This window comes from Scardinius erythrophthalmus (genome assembly GCF_964197995.2).
Source record: "Scardinius erythrophthalmus genome assembly, chromosome: 18".
Classification (NCBI taxonomy): domain Eukaryota; kingdom Metazoa; phylum Chordata; class Actinopteri; order Cypriniformes; family Leuciscidae; genus Scardinius; species Scardinius erythrophthalmus.
Genome location: NC_138238.1, coordinates 34901639 through 34922052, shown reverse-complemented (window position 1 = coordinate 34922052; position 20414 = coordinate 34901639). Strand labels below are relative to the sequence as shown.

The 20414-nt window shown below is 39.0% G+C and overlaps 1 protein-coding gene across 1 annotated transcript in view; it reads right to left on the bottom strand.

Moving 5' to 3' along the window:
* Positions 1 to 374: 374 nt before the first annotated feature.
* The window catches only part of LOC308706374 (uncharacterized protein), a gene marked incomplete at its 3' end in the record, with an annotated part of 43545 nt that continues 23505 nt past the window's right edge, over positions 375 to 20414 (bottom strand). The window contains exons 4-7 of the mRNA XM_081391968.1: positions 2625 to 2832; positions 2374 to 2456; positions 1169 to 2275; positions 375 to 452 (exon numbers count right to left, since the gene is read on the bottom strand). Coding sequence (XP_081248094.1) covers positions 375 to 452; positions 1169 to 2275; positions 2374 to 2456; positions 2625 to 2832 — 1476 coding nt within the window. The remainder of the gene's footprint in view (positions 453 to 1168; positions 2276 to 2373; positions 2457 to 2624; positions 2833 to 20414) is intronic.

The window sequence follows — 20414 nt, the reverse complement described above, 5'->3', positions numbered from 1 at the left end:
TCATTACAGGTGTGGATGTTTCCAACACAATCCCTGTTGAACTAACTGAGGGTGTCATTTCAGTGGAAGTAGTCCTCAGAGAAGTTGTTTCTGGAGAAGTGCTGCCTAGAGTAGTACTTTCTGCAGAAGTTGTAGTTTTAGCCAATGTAGTTTCAACAGATGTTAAACCAGGTGTTGTCATTACAGGTGTGGATATTTCCAATACAACCCCTGTTGAACTAACTGAGGGCGTCATTTCAGCAGTAGTACCTCGGGTTGAAGTTATTGAAGAAGTTGTGCCTAAGGAAGTTGTTTCTGGAGAAGTGCTGCCTAGGGTAGTACTTTCTGCAGATGATGTAGTTTGAACCAATGTAGTTTCAACTGCAGATGTTAAGCTACTTGTAGTTACTGAGGTCGTTTTCATAGCAGTTGTCATTACAGGCGTAGATGTTTCCAATACAATTCCTGTTGAACTAGGTGAGGGTGTCATTTCAGTGAAAGTAGTCCTTAGAGAAGTAGTTTCTGTAGAGGCACTGCCTAGAGTAGTACTTTCTGCAGAAGTTGTAGTTATAGCCAATGTCGTTTCAATAGCAGATGTTAAGCCAGGTGTAGTCACACCTGAGGTTGTATTCATAGCAGTTGTCATTACAGGTGTGGATGTTTCCAATATTATTCCTGTTGAACTAACTGAAGGCGTCATTTCATCAGTAGTACCTTGGGTTGAAGTTATTGAAGAAGTTGTGCCTAGTGAAGTAGTTTCTGGAGAAGTGCTGCCTAGGGTAGTACTCTCTGTATAAGTTGTAGTTTGAGCCATTGTGGTTTCAACAGCAGATGTTAAGCCATGAACATTTACAGCTGAGGCTGTTATTACAGTTGTGAATTTTTCTAATATAACTGCCGTTGAACTAACTGAGGTTGTCATTTTAAACAATGATTCAGGCGGAGTGGTGATTGGAGACATTGTTTCACCAGCAGTGCCAATTTCCCAAGCTCCCTCTGTAGTCGGAAGTGTGGTCGCTCTAGAGACCGGAGTTGATTCGAGGTTGGCATGTGTTGCTGCTGTGGTTGTAATGGGTCTGTAAGGTCCCAATGGTATATCCGAGAAACCCCTATGAAAGTTAAATTCATCACTAGCATTACAAGAAATTGCAGTTACTTCTGCTATCTTGGTTGTGGTTTTAAATGTTACATGGTCTGGATGTGCAAGAGGCTTTGATGGCAGTGTCCACTGGGTCATTTTAGAAGATTCTTCAAATTCTCCAAATGGAACAGTGGGTAAGACAGAGTCCAAAATACCAGGAAACGTTGCACACTCTACATCAGCATCAACAGCAGTAGTTGGAGTTTTGATGATTTTGCTTGGCTGTGAAGCACCACGTGAGGTTCCTTCTTTCTGGGTTGTACCAAGAGTAATTTCAGGCATTATGTTGGTCCTTGTAGTAAGGTCTGGATGTGTAGGATGTGTAGGGGTGTAGGGGATCATTTTAGGGATTTCTTCAAATTCTCCAAATGGAATATTGGGAATGACCGACTCCAAAAGACCAAAATCAGTAGCACACTCTACATCAACATTAACAGCAGTAGTTACAGTTTCAGTGATTCTTCTTGGCTGTGTAGCAGCAGGTAAAGGTTCTTCTTTCTGGTTTGTACCAAGAGTAATCTCAGGTGCCCTGAAGGGAACAGTGTTGGTCCTTGTAGTGGGGTCTGGATGTGTAGGTGTGCTTGATGGAAGTTTCCTCTGGGTCATTTCAGGAGATTCTTCATTTTCCCAAAATGGAAGACTGGGTAAACCAAAGTACAAAAGACCAAAATCTGTTGCACTCTCTACATTAGCATCAACAGCAGTTCCAGTTTCAGTGATTCTGCTTGGCTGTCTACCTGTGCATGGTGGTGTTTTGGGAGCTGTACCAAGAGTTTGCTCAAGTAGCTCGAAGGAAACTGTGGGGTTGACACAGTCTTCCAACAAATCAAAATCTAGACCTTCAGCTACTCTTGCATCAGGTGTAATGTCAAATGGCCCAGTAGTGACAATACTAGGAGAACTAGATTCTGAATGAGCAGATATTCCAGTTGGCATGATAGTCTGTAAAGGGGGAGCGATTGCTGCCCAATCTGGGTTAATGTCTGCCCAATCTGGAACTGTCGGTATTGGACCATATTCCGAAATAAAATCAAATGGGTATTGTCTTCGTTTTCTGATGGCCTTTTTAAAAGGGAACGTATGGTGAACACAGGACACTGTGATTGTCTGTGACTTTCCAGTCACATCAAGATAATCCAACTGGAGAAAACCGCCCTTTAGAGAGTTGGCAAAATCAAATAGATTGCAAAATAAGTAGAGACAACAAAACTTACTGTAGCAAAACGCAATTGTTCAGTGAAACCGGTTCATACCTCAATCGCTGAGCGTTTCACTTTGACGTATACAATATGGTGACTTTTCCAAAGGACTGGACGAGGCAATTGCCTGGACACATCTTGAGAAAAAAAGTTGACAGGAATTGTCTTTTACTGCTCATAAATATTTCTTTCAAAACAGTTGCTATTTTACATTTGTTCTTTGCATCATTATTATAGTTGGAATGTTACATTAAACTGCGACAGTCCACAATTATTGGTGTAACTCATCAGTAACAAGTACTCACCCAAAACTTTAACATTTTTAATCGTCTTGGCTAGTAGTTTTACAATCACATATGACTTTCCACAGATAACTTCGGGTGATTCTCCTGTAGAAGGTACATCGTGTGGCAGGATGGCAGAATGACAGGTAGCAGTGCCGGAAAATGTCCTCATTAAAAGGCGATCAAAGTAAAGTACTCTTACAGAGTAGAACATCCTTTTGCCTTGAATCTGAGGAATTAAACAGGCAGTTTAACTTTTGTTCATGGGGCAAGGAACTTTATCAACAGCAGGTGCATTGAGAAACTGAATATACACCGTGTATATACTAGGGATGCTTCAGTAAATCTGCATTGGCTGATAATCACAATCTTTGACTATTCAGGAGTCACTAAAATTGGCCGATTTCATAATCCAATCGCAAATTGATGACGTCAGACTTTAGAGCCACAGTCGTGTCATCAGCAATGGAGCTGCTATGCGGTCTCAAGATACTAGGGCTATAATGATACACCAAACCCACGATTCGGTTTGTATCATGATTTGAGTGCATCTTGCTACAAAGATGAAGTTGACGATGCTGACTCGCGATCTTCGCAGTAGTGAATGCGCCAGAGAGAAATGCACATTTCAGACGGATTACATAAGCAAAGAGCAGTTTTCGGTTTTCTATAGAAATAATTTCTGAGGTCTGTGAGGCAAGTAGGCTACCTTATACGCTGAGTTTCGGTTAATTTATGGGACTAGCTCCAGTTCACGCGCCGGCGCCTCAGTGTTATTTACTAATTAAATCCAAGAAATTGGTTGATGCAACATTGATTAAAATTAAGATACAATTAATACAAAATGAAATTCACTTTTAAGAAAGGCTTTGTGTTTTCTGTTTGAGGTCTCTGTTAAAGTTTTAAAGCTTTAAAGCAGTCTTTTAGTTCCGCTTTAGAGCGGTCACGCCCGTAACATTGTTTTTTCCTCAAATGCGAACACTAATTTTTATAAAATGAATTCTGTTCTGTGGAGAGCCAACCCTTCTTCATCCGGTGGGTAGTATTACTTTTGGTTTGCGCAGTAATCACAATTACTAAATATTTTGCCACCTAAAAGTTGTCACTTCCGAAACGCATGTGTATTTCCCTCATTAAATACAAAACGCATGTGTAGACTGATATTATTCTAATGTCTGGAATCCTTTATTAAGGGAGTTTGGATATATAAACAGACGTTTCAATATATTGGTATTAAATGCATTTTCTGATAATTTATATTACAAGTTTTGACTGCAAATGTCACATCCATAATGCTGGAATTGCCCAATTTTAAAGAATTTATCCATAACTAGTTGTGGTTTAGGTCTACGTATTTTATAATGTTAACTTCAAATAATACTAATAGTAATTTAAAGATGTGGTAGCATTGGATCTGGACGGGAAGGATATCTCTTGGAGTTGGAAGGGATGTCACAATTCTGCCTTCTCACACCGTGACAGGTTCGTGGATCTGAGTGTCGCGATTTTGGTTTCATATTGCATATCGTTACAGCCCTACAAGATACAATGCCTTTTTAAGCCTTGTGATTTAACAAATCGCAAGGCTCACGTGCAGTAAGCAGCGAAACAGTGCTTGTTCGATGTGTGTGCGCACAGTCTAAGACAGGGGTCTCCAACACGATACCAGTAGCTCGTGGCCTGATTGGAGGTAGCTCGGCAAGGGCCGTTCACATATCGCGTCTTTTGTGCGTTCAAGTTCGTTATTTCAAATAATTGAAGCGGCACGCTCATTTTCTCCAGGCGCAGTGAGTCAACATGACGGATGGAGGTGCACCTAAACTACGGGTGTTTTTTTCTTCTCCGTCAATAAATATAGCAGAGCTACAGCAAGCATTTTTCGGTGGTGGAAATCCATTAGCTCTTAAAACTTCTTTGTCGTTGTGGAGAGCACAGGGCATGGTTGCATAGCAACGACAGACGCCACAGGAAAATCAGACTGAATTTTACTATTGATAATATGAGTCAAAAAAGATAAATTACTGACATTTAAAATGCACATTAGCTTATAAGCTAATGTGCATTTTAAATGTCAGTAATTTATCTTTTTTGACATTCTTTTTATAAAAATTATTTAAATTCTGAAATATGCGAGGTTTATCTTTTTATAAAAACTGTCAAAACTTTATTTGAACTTGTACATGTTAGTAGATAACATGTTGCAAGACACTCCTTTAAAATCTGGCCATCATTTTTAATGTTATTATTTTAATGTTTATGTAAACAAAAAGTGCATATTGATGCTAAGTTTATTTGTTATTTGCTGGTTTTCGACATAAAACTTGGTGAACTGATTTTATTGTTTAGTATTAGTACTTTTTGAACAGGATTCTGTGATAACCTTGCTCATTTTGGTCACTATTATCAAGAAATGAAATTTTCATGCCATTTCATCTCTAGTTATCATGCACTATAAAATCAACTATAATTATGAGTTTTTACTGTATAATATGCAAAGTACAATTTTCTATAATTTTTTTTAATCTCTGATTCTGTTCTTTTCTCTGACATTTAAGGGTGACTTATATAGGCCTACAAAAACTATTTTAGGTCTAAAACAGTTTGGATAGTTGTTAATATGAGAGTTATGAGACATTATTTAAGAGATTTAAGTATTGTATTACATGAGTAGCTCTCGTCCACTTTCATTTTTAAAAATTAGCTCTCAAATGAAAAAAGGTTGGAGACCCCTGGTCTAGGAAATGGGTTCTGAGCACACCTTGAACACACAAAAAAAAAGCTACTGCTCACACAGCACATGAGTGCTTATCTTTCTGGGCTTGAAAGGTCAAATACACGTGTCAAAATGCCCGTTTTCGGGAGTATCTTCGTAAACAGTCATTTGTGTCTTAAGTGAACGTAAACAGCGCATTCGGTGTTAACATGAAAACATGCTAATAAAGCTGATGTCGTCCTTGCCATTCATGTTAATCAAATATGCTAATAAAGCTGATGCCGTCCTTGCCATTCATGTTAATCAAACTGTCTTTCATTGCTCTTAACTACAAAACAATTTTTGCACATTTAATTACTTCATGCAATTTATTGTATTTTTATTTATAGTGATTGATGTTTAGTGCTCGAGTGCTGATGGCGAGTTACTATTCAGTAGAGCCGCATGTGTTTTGGATGAAAAGAATAGACCATCACGCCAAAATGCATGACAGCTCGAATTTATAAGAATCCTGCCTTTCCAACTTAAGTAGAACATAGGAAGGACACTCAGCACTTGATGAATAATATTCCTGATTTTTGCAACAGACTACTCATTTAGTTCAATTAGAGGCAAATTCACACCGCACAGACCAACGCCAATAAACACGTTTGTTGGGTATTGTCGGATCAGTGTGTTTCCCGTTGGCGTTAGCCAAGGTTTGTTTACACCCAACAAACTCAATCAGCGTTTTTTCTGTCTGTTGGGGCAGTGAGTGTGAATGTGACCGTTATTTTTCATGAAATTCTAAATCCAACAGCCAATTAGTTTGTTGTTTGTTGGCATTTGTCGGTGCGGTGTGAATTGGCCTTAGGAGTTGCAGTGTTTCTATGTTTTTGTCCTCAGTCACATATTGAACAATGTTTAGTTATATCTTATGGGTTGTAATTATGTTCAGTTTGACATTAAATCTTGTAGGCTCTTTAATAAACCAGAATATCCTAATATGGATAGTGTGTTGCAGAAGCCCTATTTTTAAAAGGGCAATTAAAATGTTCATTGTAAAATGTACATTTGTTGTGCTTATTTGATTCTCAATTAAAACAATCTATAGCAGTACTGTGGTATTATCTAAAAAAAAAAAACTCTTGAGACTCAGAGATAAAATCATAACTTACATAAAGCTTGATTGATCAAGATAGTTATCAGACGGTCGATGACAAAAAATAAAAATCTGTAATCAGCTGAAAAAATCCTGATCGGAGGATCTCTAGTATATACACACAAATGCAGACCAGTGTTAGTAACAGCATCATTTGTAAGTGTGAAGCCTAAATTTAAAGTGCCTCTATTATGCTTTTTCTAATATTACCTTTCTTGCAGCGTGTAATTTAGCTGGCTGTGAATGTAAACGGTCTGAAAATTTGTAAAATCAGAAGTGCAAGATAAAGTTATTGTCTCCCAAAAGAAAGAATTGGCCCTGAACCACTTAAACGAGTCACCAGGAATTCTAATCCCACTGCGTAAAAAGGTGCTGTATGTAAGAATGACAAATAGGTACTGCAGGGCAAATTCAAAATATCAGACCATTGTTTCCCCCGCCCCTTCCTCAGTCTCGACGCTCACACGGGTTGCCAGTTTGAGGACACGCAACAGGAGTGAGCGCAATTGACCATGAAAACCGAGGAGACTTACAGATTGTAAGTTAATGAATTGATTTATCCGCGTGTTAATATGCTCTCGTTCATAAATATTTTTAGATGGATACAGAGGCTTTTTAAGTTGTGTGGAATCTGCAATATCTGACCAGTTTGTTTGCTCGTTTCCAACGCTGCGACACGCTGTGTTCTCTGCCAACTGGCATCCCGGGGTGTCGAAATACTATTGGGTGAACAGGCAGTGGGTGAGAACACAGACCAAAACAAAACCTGACTGACAACATGGAACGTGTAAAACAATAAGTAAAATAACTGTCTGTAGAAGTGTTTTTCAGAGAAACGAGTATGTGAACTTACTCTTTTCCTAAATATCTGCAAACATTAGTATTTTTATGCTTTACATTATGCTTTATGCTCCTTTAAGGCTACACGTCACTGGGTAACATTTGCATAATGCCTGCCTGTTCTACGTTGTCCGTAAAATATAAAAATTGTTCTATTTTCACTTCCAAATGAAGCTGCAAAGAATCCGGGGTTAACCTGTTAACCGTTGCCAGTGCGCCCGCACACTGAAGCGTTTTTTTTATTATTTAGTTCAAAGTTACTATCAGATTTAATGTTATACCTTGACAAACTATACATCATTAAAAAGATATAAGACTCAAGTTTCAGTATTTGAGCACTATTGTATTCTAAGAAACTTATAGCGACAGTTATTTCTTAATTTGTGTCAGGAGTTATGAAATGAAAAACTAAGGCGACACCTATAATATGAATTATGCGCGTCAGCAGCTCCCATTCATAAAAAAAACTGTGCTGTCGTCATGACAGCGCTTGACAAAATAACGTCCCTCAGGGCTTTTAGCTCAAAAATGTGCAGATTTGGAGAAATATTGATAGATTCTCATAGGTTTACATCATATTTCTATAGACAGGAATAATATTTATTGAATTTATACCCAAATGCATCGATGTAATCATTATGAGCGCTGTATACGCTGATTTACTGTGTTTTCAATTCATACCAACAGCCTGAGGGCACCCTATGCACAATAATAGTCCATATATGGAAAATGAAGAAGAGCCATGATCCTGTGACATTCCAGGAAGCCAGGAACACACACAAAGCTATCAGAGATCGCAGTAATATGCAGATAAAGATGTTTTGAAGACAAACATGATTGCAAAAATATTTGAGTTACCTGTGTTTGTCAAGCCATGCCAGGTATTTTCATAATAACAGATTATATTTATAATGTAATGCTAATCTATATAGACTATCATTGTGCAGAATACTATAAAATATATTTTCTGTCTGATTTTTTTATCTGAAGCCAAATTAGATCAAAGAAGATTATTTAAAACACTCGACTTGCGTTATAAAGTAAGTTTGGAGCACAAACATGGTTATAATCTCATAAATTGTCGTGTATTGATGGTGTGCTAAGCTAACATGCTAGCTAGCTCTGGGTGCACCTGCCACATAGCCGTTATTCTTATGATTTTTTTCTAATTAGGAATGCTTCCTGAAATGTTTCTTTATTCCAGAAGGGCATTTGATACAGCTAGATACAGTGAGAACTTTGATAAAAGAAATTAGGGATTGAAACTCTATGAATAGCCTGTGAATAGCCAGTCGTTAGTAGCTATAATGCAGACAAAAGAAATGCATATTTAGAGCCATAACCAGGCTGGAGAGGTGTGAATGTGTGCATGGAGGGACTGAGACTGAATGGGGCTCGTTTGCACCACAAAACAATAATAATAATAATAATAATAATAATAATAATAATAATAATAATAATAATAATAATAATAAGTTTAATTTATATAGCGCCTTTCCCAAGCTCAAGGAAAATGTGTAAACATGTATCTAATTTTCCCCATCTCATGAATTTCCTTTTATGTGGTTTGGCCTATGTATTCTTGTAAACTCTATTGGGTTAATGTTTCAGACTTGGCATACAATGGTTTACCAAAATCATGTGGCATGTTTGGTCTCTATAAACCCAGGGCTCCAGACTGCGACCAAATGGTCGCATTTTGCGACCAAAATTTCAGAGTGTGCGACTAAATTTTACATCCAGTTGCACATGTGCGACCAGTAAATTTCATCTCGTTCATAGTGGGCGACAACCGACGTCGCGTGTGCGATGCTTTGTTTACGACATCACGACAAGAAGACTAGCATGTTTAATTTTTTAACGGTCCTCCATGAAGGGTTCCGAGTGAATGAGTGTGTGTGAGTGTGTGTGTGTGTGTGCGCGCGAGTGAATGAGTGTGTGTGTGTGTGAGTGCGCCCGCGCACAAGTGAGTGAGTGAGCGAGCGAGCGAGCGAGAGAGAGTGAGAGAGTGTGTGCGCGAGTGAGTGAGTGAGTGTGTGCGTGCGTGCGTGCGTGCGTGCGTGCGTTAGTCTATGTGCCTGTATGTGAGTGAGTGCGTGTGTACATGTGCGAGTGAATATGTGTGTGAGACGGCTCGAAATGACTGGTCGTAAAGCAATGTGTAGTCTGACAATGTTTCTTGTCCAGGACATGACAAGATTTCTAGGAGTCGAAATCGTGTAATCTGATACATTGACTATAGTAACAGACAAAAAAAATTGCGTATTCTGAACCAGGCATAACTATAACTATGGTATACTGTGGTTATGAAAGTAGCCTACACATCTTTTTACAGCACTTCAAAACTATATCCTATTAAAATGATTTTTTTTTTTTAATGTGACGACCAAAACATTTTTGTTCATCCTTTAAAGATTGTCTATTTATAAAACTGAAAGTTTCAAGAAGTAGGAAAACTCACACTTTTTTTTTTAAAAGACTAAATTACCATTGTACACAGCTGCTGAGGGTGCTTATTGGCTATTTTCACTCCCTAATATCTATTTTGTCACTCATTTTGCTTTTGAAATAATATTAAGACATTATGAAGGATAATAATTAAATTTAACTTTATCTATACACCTCAAATTAAGCTCAGTGCTTTGTCATCCCACAGTGCTACCAAATACTTTCTGTAGAACTTAGAGCCGCGGCCCTCAGATGTTAGTCTGGAGCCCTGTGATCTTAAAATAAAACTGCACCATAATTTCTGTACGCTTAATCTATTTATTATCAAAGCATTTGTCTGTAATAGTTATTTAGGGGGAAAATGTGAAGGTGTGCCCCTAAATTTTCTGCTTGCGCTCCTAAAATTAAGTCAGGGGCTACAGCGCTCCTAATAAAAAAAGTTAGTCTGGAGCCCTGAAACCCCAATCTTCGTCCCCCATTTTGTTCATTTACATTACGCTAACTTTGTGACGCATTAGTAGTATAAGAATCTTGAAGATTCTTTTCTTAACCCTCTGGGGTCTAAGGGGTTTTTGGGGTCCTTGAGATGTTCTGACATGCCCTGACATTTGTGCTTTTTTCAGTTGCTTATAAACATTAATGGCAAAGGTGTAATTACACTATTTAGCACAAACAGGGCTACCATAATATGTGAGCAACATGCATGTACATGTTTGTATTTGAGAGAATAATGTTTATGCATGGTTATTGAAAAAACTAAAAACTAAAGTTTCTGAAATAAGCCCACAAAACACATACTAAATATGTGTCAATAAGACTTTTGACTAATGGATGTCATTGCCTAGAGTTTTTTCTTCAAAATGATGTGAAAATCATCCTGCCTAATCATTCACATAAATCAATACATTGATTTAAATCTTGTAAAACACTTTGTTTGGAAAGGTAATATGCGCAAAGGGCGTCAACGATCCAACACCATCATACATATTTAGTGGTTCACACCTGAGGAGACAATGGGGCCCACATACTTAATGAGCAATTCATTCAGGTGTGTGACTGAGCCACAAGAAAGAATGCAAGAGCATTGGTTCACAGTTGGAAGCATCCCAAATTTGTCAATAATAAAACACAATAAAAATTATTTAAAGAAAAGGCTTATATTTACCTTTTAAAATTTGTTTACATCTACCTTGTAAATATATATTTTTTTATTAAAAAGGTTACAATTACAACAACAATTCAAGTGTAATCTTTCTTTGTAAAAACTAAAGTATACATTTTATCATACATATTTCAAAGTTAAGGATTCATTACTTTGAACATAGCCTACATTGACAAAACATACTATATTTAACAAATTAGCAAAAATTGGCAAACAAAAGCTTTGAGGTGGCAAATATTTTACAGTAAAAAAATATAATCCATCCAAAACTAGTCAACGAAATGTTGTCTTTCATGTCTGTAACATAGGTCTTTCGTTTTTATTATAAGGAATATAAATGTTAATTTGCAGTTTAATACGTTGCTTATACAAATACATTTTATTTCAACATATTTCAGTAGATTTTTTACTCATCTCAGTATAGCAATACAGTTTGCTAAAAGCAGATCATTCATTCACACACGATTCAAATTTAAACTGTCTTTTTGCGAGCTGTGGTAAACAGCGCGCATTTCTGCCGTTCATTCATTCACACACACGAAACGCGATTCACTTGAGAATGAAAAAAAACTTACTACAGTATTCCATCCGTTGCTCCTCGAAATACCAGCACTTCTGAGGTACATTTTCCATTATTATTCCTCAAAGCGCTGCGAGACAGTATAAACAAGTACAATGATCTGAATAAACTTGATGTGTTTTCTCGAGCTGATATGGGAGCGTTCACAGTTTGCATGGATTGCCTCATTCATTTGCATTTGAAAAGCGCGCGCTCTCCGTGGGCCGGGCAGATTAAAACATAATGAGCTGAGATGAGAATGACTGACATCTCTCTCTTTTCATACAGATTACATAAACAATATTTTTTATAAAAATTACTTCATTTAAAAGAAGAGAACTCAAGCTTCATGCCTGTGTGTCTGTATGCCTGTTTGACTGAGTATTCACTGAGTTATGGTTCATTTTCGGACGCATTTCAGAATGGACTACACTAACAGAGAGAAAGCAGAACTCGCATCATGTTTATTTTTCTTTATTTGGCAAAAAGCACAACACTTTGCTTTTATTGTGAGTATACACAAAAATAATACACACTTAACAGGATCGATTGATGTATAACACAAGCATATAAGATAAAAACTAATATTAGAATTGATTCTTTTTTGCACTGATAAGGAAAAAAACGAGCCTATCGCGCCGGCGCGATAGCCGACCTCAGGGGGTTAAACACCCAATGAAATTACATATTCAAATGCCCTGCTAGAACACAATGGGTCGTAAAAATGTCCCTCCAAAGGGAAAACTTATTGGCTCACACACCTCCTGAGGGTGCGACATCTTCACGCTTTAAAAATCACTGATCACAAGATCAACCTTCTTACTCTTAGTCCTTTTCTGGAATCCTGATGTGAAGATTGAACTAGAAGTTTAAGGACCCCCAAGCTTGTGCCAGGCTGCGGCCTTGTCTTTCCATTCACCAAAGATCCTCTGACTACCACTGGTTCTCTCATCAAGACAACATCAGCAAAGATCAACTGGAGCCTCAACAAATTGCATTAGGACAGTTTTAATTAAAAATAGGTGAGACATGCAAGTATCAAACTTAGTCTCATTTGATACATTAAGTATCCTTACCCCTTTTAAAAAAGGGTGTGTTAGCACTAAACTGATGGTTTGCTCAAGGCTGTTGATCTGCTGAATTTTAAACAATGCTATAACTTCTTGCTTTCCTGTATTCTGCTTTAGCTCTCTTTCCCTTGGTAGACTGTATGCATGTATGTATGTATGTATATGTATGTTAGAGTAGTTTAAGGGTTTAGTCTAGTTTATACAATCTTGGTCATGTCATACGTAAAGTTGTCCGTGTCTCAAGCTCATATCTGGAGTCTCTAATCATAGATCTTGACTACTTGCTCTTAGTTGTACTGTAAAGAAAGAAAAATTTCCCATGCCCCGGAAATGTACATTTCTTAGAATTAATAAACAATTAACACTTTTCACGAGACAAACGGGTTAATTGATTGTAATATTAATTTACAACATTAAGTTAATTATATTAACTGATCCAAATATTCATAATCAATTATAACCGGTTATTATTGATTAATATTTCATAGAGCTAATTTGCTACATCATTTTTTTGCTTCTCAAATCTCAGGGAGTTAAACTTAATACAGTGAAGTTTTTTTTTTCGTCTCCTATTGTGAGCCAAGCATCTCATCACACCCCTAGTCAGTACCCAGTTTATTTGGACCAGCTTGCTCCTCAGAATCACAACCTGTAAGTATGATTAAACATTGATGTATATATTTTCTACCGGGTGTTGTAGTTGTAACATGTAAAATATGTAATTTTGGGTTTTATATTGTGTAGGTCTCAGCTAACTTGTGCTATTATTGTCTTACTCAAATAGTTCTGCCAAGCAGCTGTGGGCCCGCTATTACCTAATATTCCAATTCTGTCCATTAATGCAGATTGCGAGTCATTCTTACAACTTTGATGTTACATTAAAGTTTGTAAAACAATCATTACTCATTCACGTTAGTGCTCGGCTAATGTACCGTATGAGCTGATATTGATACAGTTCTCTGATGTGAACTGCAATAAATTAGAAATACAGTTTGTTCATGGACATACACTTGTTAATTCTGATGGGGAGGAATTACAATTGCAACATCTCAATGTACGTCAAACTAGCAGGACGTTTCTCAGTGATACGCTACTCAAAGTCAACCTTCCGATGGAGGTTCGTGTAAGTTCTTCCATGTTTCATCATTGGACTCGCGCTCAGATTGAAAATTGTACAATCAACACTATCGTTACTGTCTTAAGTGTGCACAATCGCTGAAGAAACCTCCGGAGCTGAAGTTCAGTTATAGTAATGGGCGTTTAATTTCCGACACACGCTGCAAGCGGTAGATCAACCACAACAAACTGGGCCATCTGGCCAATCAGAGCAGAGAAGGCTCACGGAGAGGAGGGATTTAGAGAGACTGAATAATCGGACGAGTCGTTTGAGAATCATTGAAAAATGTGGTGATGTTTAAAGCACAAGGCTGTGACCCAATTCAAAAGCTGCACCCTTCGAAAGACTTAAAAGGTTATGCTTTAGAAGGCCGCAAAGGTCGGACTGAGCATTTTATTTTTTTAAATGGGATGGTCTGGCCCATGTGACTGTCCTTGTCACCTAGCAACTGTGACAGATGAGTGACAGTAACGTTTTTACTTTAACCCTCTGATGGTCTTCGTTTAGCAGCCCCATTGGGGGCCTTCCCGGTCAGAAGTGACCGGACACCTAAAAATGAAACTTCCTCCATCCCAGTAAAAACCAATGCAATTTATTTTTGTTCTATAATATTTATTCTTTTTAATTTAGAATTTTGAGACAATTTGATTGAACTTAATATTTATGCAATATTTATAGTCCATTTTTTGCCATTGAAAATAATGATTTAAAAAAAAAATTCTATGCAGTATTTTCGGGTAAAATGGAGACTAGGCTTTCAGAAAAAAAAAAAAAAATCAATTTGTTAATCATAAAATTAAATAAAAAATGATATTGCATGGGTTTACCACTAGATGCCTGTATTAGTCAGGTCCGAATCTTCAAGATTGTGTAACCCTGTAGGCATTTTTGAGGAAAAGTTGTTATACCACATTTTTAGAAAGTTCAATGTCTCCTGAATAAGGATCCACCGTATAACATTGAAATAAGGGTCCCATTTTCTTGTAATTGTCATTGAAACAATAGGTGCATTATTCACAGCCAAAACACTACAGGTGGATAGGGTAAAAAATTTAAGTTATAGATATCACCATAAAACCTTTCCAGTTTTTCACTTACATAGAGACAGACATTTTTTGTATTACAAGTTTTCTGAAATGTCATGTTTACATATGCAAATGAGGCATACCAGTATATATATATATATATATATATATATATATATATATATATATATATATATATATATATATATATATATATATATATATATATATATATATATATATATATATATATATATATATATATATATATATATATATATATATATATATATATATATATATATATATAATTCGAGGGGCAGGCATACCAGTGCGCGGTTCTCCCTTTCGGGCTAGCCCTGTCTCTTCGCGTCTTCACAAAGGTTGTCGAGGCAGCCCTTGTTCCTCTCGACGACTGGCTGATCCTAGCTCACTCTCGAGACAAGGTTTGCGAACACAGGGACCTAGTGCTGCGGCACCTAGCTTGTCTGGGCCTTCGGGTCAACTGGGAGAAGAGCAAACTCTGCTCCGTGCAGAGGATCTCTTTTCTCGGTATGGAAATCGACTCGGTCGCCATGTGCGTGCAGCTTATGAGCGTGCGCGCGCAGTCACTGCTAATTTGCCTTCGTCAGTTCGAGGGCAAGAGTGCGGTTCCACTGAAACTATTTCAGAGGCTCCTGGGGCATATGGCATCCGCAGCCGCAGTAACGTCGCTCGGCTTGCTTCATATGAGACCGCTTCAGCTTTGGCTTCGCGATCAAGTCCCGAGGTGGGCATGGCAACACGGCACGCTCCGAGTCCCAGTGACTGCCGTCAGACCTTCACCCCGTGGACGAACCTCAGTTTTCTATGGGCTGGAGTGCCCATAGAACGAGTTTCCTGGCATGTTGTTGTATCAACAGATGCCTCCATAATGGGCTAGGGCGCCATGTGCAATGGACATGCTGCCGCAGGCTCCTGGACAAGACCCCAGCGCCTTTGGCATGTCAATTGCCTCGAGTTGCTGGCTGTACGTCTCACCCTGCACCGCTTCTGTGCGTTGCTCAGGGGTCAGCACGTATTAGTCCAATCAGACAATACCGCCACAGTAGCGTACATCAACCGACAAGGTGGTCTGCGCTCCCGCCGTATGTCGCAACTCGCCTGCCACCTCCTCATATTGAGTCAGAAGCATCTGAGGTCGCTTCCAGCCATTTATATCCCGGGAGACCTGAACCGTGCAGCTGATATGTCTCGGTTTCGGCCTCTCGCTGGAGAATGGGGACTCCATCCCCAGTCGGTTCATCTGATTTGGGATCAGTTCGGGGACGCACAGGTAGATCTGTTTGCCTCCCACGACTCTTGCCACTGTGACCTGTTTTATTCTCTGACCGAGGGCACGCTCGGCACGGATGCACTGGCGCACAGCTGGCCGCGGGGCCTCCGCAAGTATGCGTTTTCCCCCAGTGAGCCTTCTTACGTAGACTTTGCGCAAGATCAGGGAGGACGAGGAGCAGGTAATTTTGGTTGCCCCGTATTGGCTCAACCGCACCTGGTTCCAAGAACTAGTACTCTTCGCGACAGCACCTCCCTGGCCAATTCCTCTGAGAAAGAACCTGCTTTCTCAGGGACGGGGCACCCTATGGCACCCTCGTCCCGATCTTTGAAACCTCCATGTGTGGTTCCTGGACGGGACGAGGCAGGTTTGAGTACCCTACCACCAGCGGTGGTGGCTACCATCACTTCCGCTAGACTAGAGCATCGTCCACGAGACATGCCTATGCGTTGAAGTGGAACCTCTTTGTCAACTGGTGTTCTTCTAAACTTAAAGAACCCACGAAAGGCCCGATCAGTGTCGTGCTTTCCTTCTTGCAAGAAGGGTTGGAGCGAAGGTTGTCTCCCTCCACCCTGAAAGTGTATGGTGCCGCTATTGCCACACATCATGATGCAGTTGATGGTAAGTGCATTGGAAAGCACGACCTGATCATCAGTTTCCTGAGAGGAGCGAGGAGACTGAATCCTCCTCGCCCTCCTCTCGTTCCCTCTTGGGACCTCTCTGTGGTTTTAACTGCTCTGCAGAGTGCTCCCTTTGAGCCTTTGCAATCAGTGGAGCTTAAGTTCCTGTCAATGAAGACAGTGCTCCTGGTTGCATTGGCCTCCATCAAGAGGGTAGGGGACCTGCAGGCATTTTCGGGTGACGAAGCGTGCCTGGAATTTGGACCGGCTAACTCTTACGTGATCCTGAGACCCCGGCCTGGATATGTGCCCAAGGTTCCCACCACACCCTTTCGAGACCAGGTGGTGAACCTGCAAGCGCTGCCCTTGGAGGATGCAGACCCAGCCTTGGCACAGCTCTGTCCAGTACGCACCCTCCATGCTTACGTAGACAGGATGCATTGTTTCAGGACTTCAGACCAGCTCTTTGTCTGTCATGGTGGGAAGCTGAAGGGAAAGGCTCTCTCCAAGCAAAGGTTGTCTCACTGGATAGTGGACGCCATTGCTTTGGCTTATCAGCAGCAAGGTCGACCATGCCCCCTTGATGTGACAGCCTGCTCCACCCGGAGTGTGGCATCCTCTTGGGCTCTAGCGCATGGCGCCTCGCTAACAGACACATGTAGATCTGCAGGCTGGGCGACACCTAACACGGCCTCTGGGCGACCCCCACGTGTGTAGTCCACTGTAAGCCTCTCTGAGCATGTGTCTTTCCCTCGGCAAGCTACCTTGCCACCCCTGGGTTTGAAATATTCCACCTGCAGCTGGACACCCCAGTGATTCTCAATATGCAGCCCCCTGGGGTCATGTGTATTCCAAGTCCCCCCCCTTCGGGCTGGGCATAATTGCATATTTCCACTGATATATGCTTCCTAGTGTTCCTTGGCATAATTCCAGCAGCCATTAAAAACTATCCCTTTCATGTTAATGTTGTTTTTTCATTGTTTACATGTTTAAATATTCTGAGAATGCATAGTTTTAGTTCTAATGTTTAATGTTTAAACTGTAATAAATGCATTAAAACTTTTTTTTTTGGCAGCCATTTTGTTTTTATTGTTTATGACAAAACAGTGATGTTTACAACTTGTTATACGGCAGAAATGGATTCAGCACCTAAAAATCATATAGAAACAACACTTGAAGTACTTTTCCTCAAAAATGCCTACTGCATCTTATCCAGGGCTATTTATCTATTTTGGGACCTGACTAATAGCTCTAAATGGAGATGTTTGTGAATTCTAGTTGTTTTTGGACCAAATTACTTTTAAGATGTGGATTGAATGTATTTTTTTAGAAATTCTCAAATACTTTTTGCCAAGGTTTATAATATTTTATTAATTATTATTTCACTAATGTTAATAATTATTATATTAATTATATATACATATATTAATTATAATTATTAGTTATGTTATGTTTTTCACTCTTGATGTTTTAGAGCTTCACCCCTTCATTGCTGAGCATTTTTTTTCTGCATCGTGGCTGATTTGTAGAGAATTTTTGTGTTTTTGTCAATTTCCCATTCATTTCCTATGGGGGTAATTTTGACCGAAGACCAAAATCATAACTAATTTTTTTACGACCACTTAGCATGCTCGGATCATGACCTCAATTTTTTTTTGTATTCACATACCTAATCCCAGAAAAGTCACCAAGTATCATAACCTTCCGATGAAGCTGTGATTTTTAAAAATTCAAAACAGAAAATTATTCGGTCAGAAGTGACCGAAGACCATCAGAGGGTTAAGTTAGATTAAACAGTTTGTAAATCCTATTTTGCTTTCAGACAGTCTAAATAAGTTCACCATGGTCCATTTCTGTATATAATAAAAAGTTTAACTATAAAAAAATAAAAAAAAATAAAAATAAAAAAAAAAATAAATCGCGTCTTAATAGATGTGTCAACACATGAACTGCTTTAACCCTCTGGGGTCAAAGCAAAAAACCCTCTGTTTTTGGGGACCTTGAGATGTTTTGACATGCCCTGACATTTGTGCTTTTTTCAGTTGCTTATAAACTTTAAATGACAAAGGTGTCATTACACTATTTAGCACAAACAGGGCTACCAAAATATGTGAGCAACATGTACATGCTTGTATTTGAGAGAATGTTTATGCATGGTTATTGAAAAAAACAAAAAATGTAAGTTCCTGAAATAAGGCCACAAAACATACTAAATGTGTCCACAAGATTTTTGACTAATGGATGTTGTCGCCTAGAGTATTTGCTTCAAAATGATCTGAAAATCATCCTGCCTAATCATTCACAAAACAATAGCCTACATTAGGGGGTGTAACGATACACGCATTCATATTGAACCGTTCGGTACGAGACTTCGGTTTTCGGTACGCATTTTCAAACCGAACGGTTCGTTGGACCATTTTTTCGTTATTTCAAATGTAGGCGCGTTGCGTGTGGCAAGCGCGCTCAATGTAAGAGATGCTGGCGCGACCACAACATTGACCAACATCAAATGGCAAATGTAATGCAAGCGGAACGAAACTGAGCTACTCATTATTGCGTGGTTGACGGACCGTTTATCAGTTTGGACCAATGCAGCGCAAGCCGATCTTGATCAAGCAGCACTGTTACTACACAGCGAGATCCAGTAAAGAAAGCATTTGAATTCGCCACTGAAGTAATAACATCGCTGCGAGAGCTAGTGAGAAATTCACATTTCTCTGTTATTAATGGATCAAACAGCACTGACGTGGAAACCAGGAAGAAACATTGTGCCATGAATGAACTATTCCGTATCCACAGATCAGCAACTTTCACCATGGATTTACTGTAGTAACACTACTAACTGTAACCATGGAAGTTTGGCAGGAATAGTAGGCTATAATGCTTTCAAGTAACATTACGTCGGTTTTATTTTGACATTATGAATACAATTGCTGCCCTCAAATGTTAATCTGAATTAAAATAAACCCGTTTATAACTACTACAATATTACATTTCATTTTGTCCAAGGAGCTGTTAGAAAAGCTGCTCCTAAGAAAAGTCAAGTATAGCTCCATCATTGCTCAAAGTAAAAAAAAAACATACTTTATGACGTTAGTTTTAATAAAAATATAATAAAAAAAAATTAAATCAAGGAAATTTCTCTGGTATTTCTTTGCTGTATCGAAAACGTACCGAACTGTTACACAAGTGTATCGTATCGAACCGTGAATTTTGTGAACCGTTACACCCCTAGCCTACATTGATTTAAATTTTGTAAGACAATATGCGTGGGGGTGTGAATGATCATGAATAATGCTCCGATTCACACCTGAGAAGACAATGACCGACATAATGAGCTTTTCATTCAGGTGTGTCACTGAGAGGGTACCACAAGAATTTATTGCCATTTAAATTGCATAATTTTAAAATGCCATTTAAATTGCCATTAAAATGGCCTATTAATGGCAATTGCCATATAAACACACATATACATATTAGGGGTCGACCGATTATCGGCCTGGCCGATAGGCCATTTTCAAAATCGATCTGCCGATAAAGTAAATTTAATTTTTGAAATGCGCTATATTTGGCTCTGATGCAGCCACCTCTTTTGAACTCACCACTCTGTGGATTAGACCAATGTCCCCGCCCATCTGATTTGTTGGGAGTCACGAGTCCGGTCAATCAACGCGGAAAGCTGAAGGCACTGAAAGTTTTGCACTCACACCGAAAGCCCTTGCTGACTGGAGCTGCTTCACTGATCACACATCAGTTATCTCTCAAAGTTAAGGCAGCAGCAGACTTTGCTGAAGTTGCAAT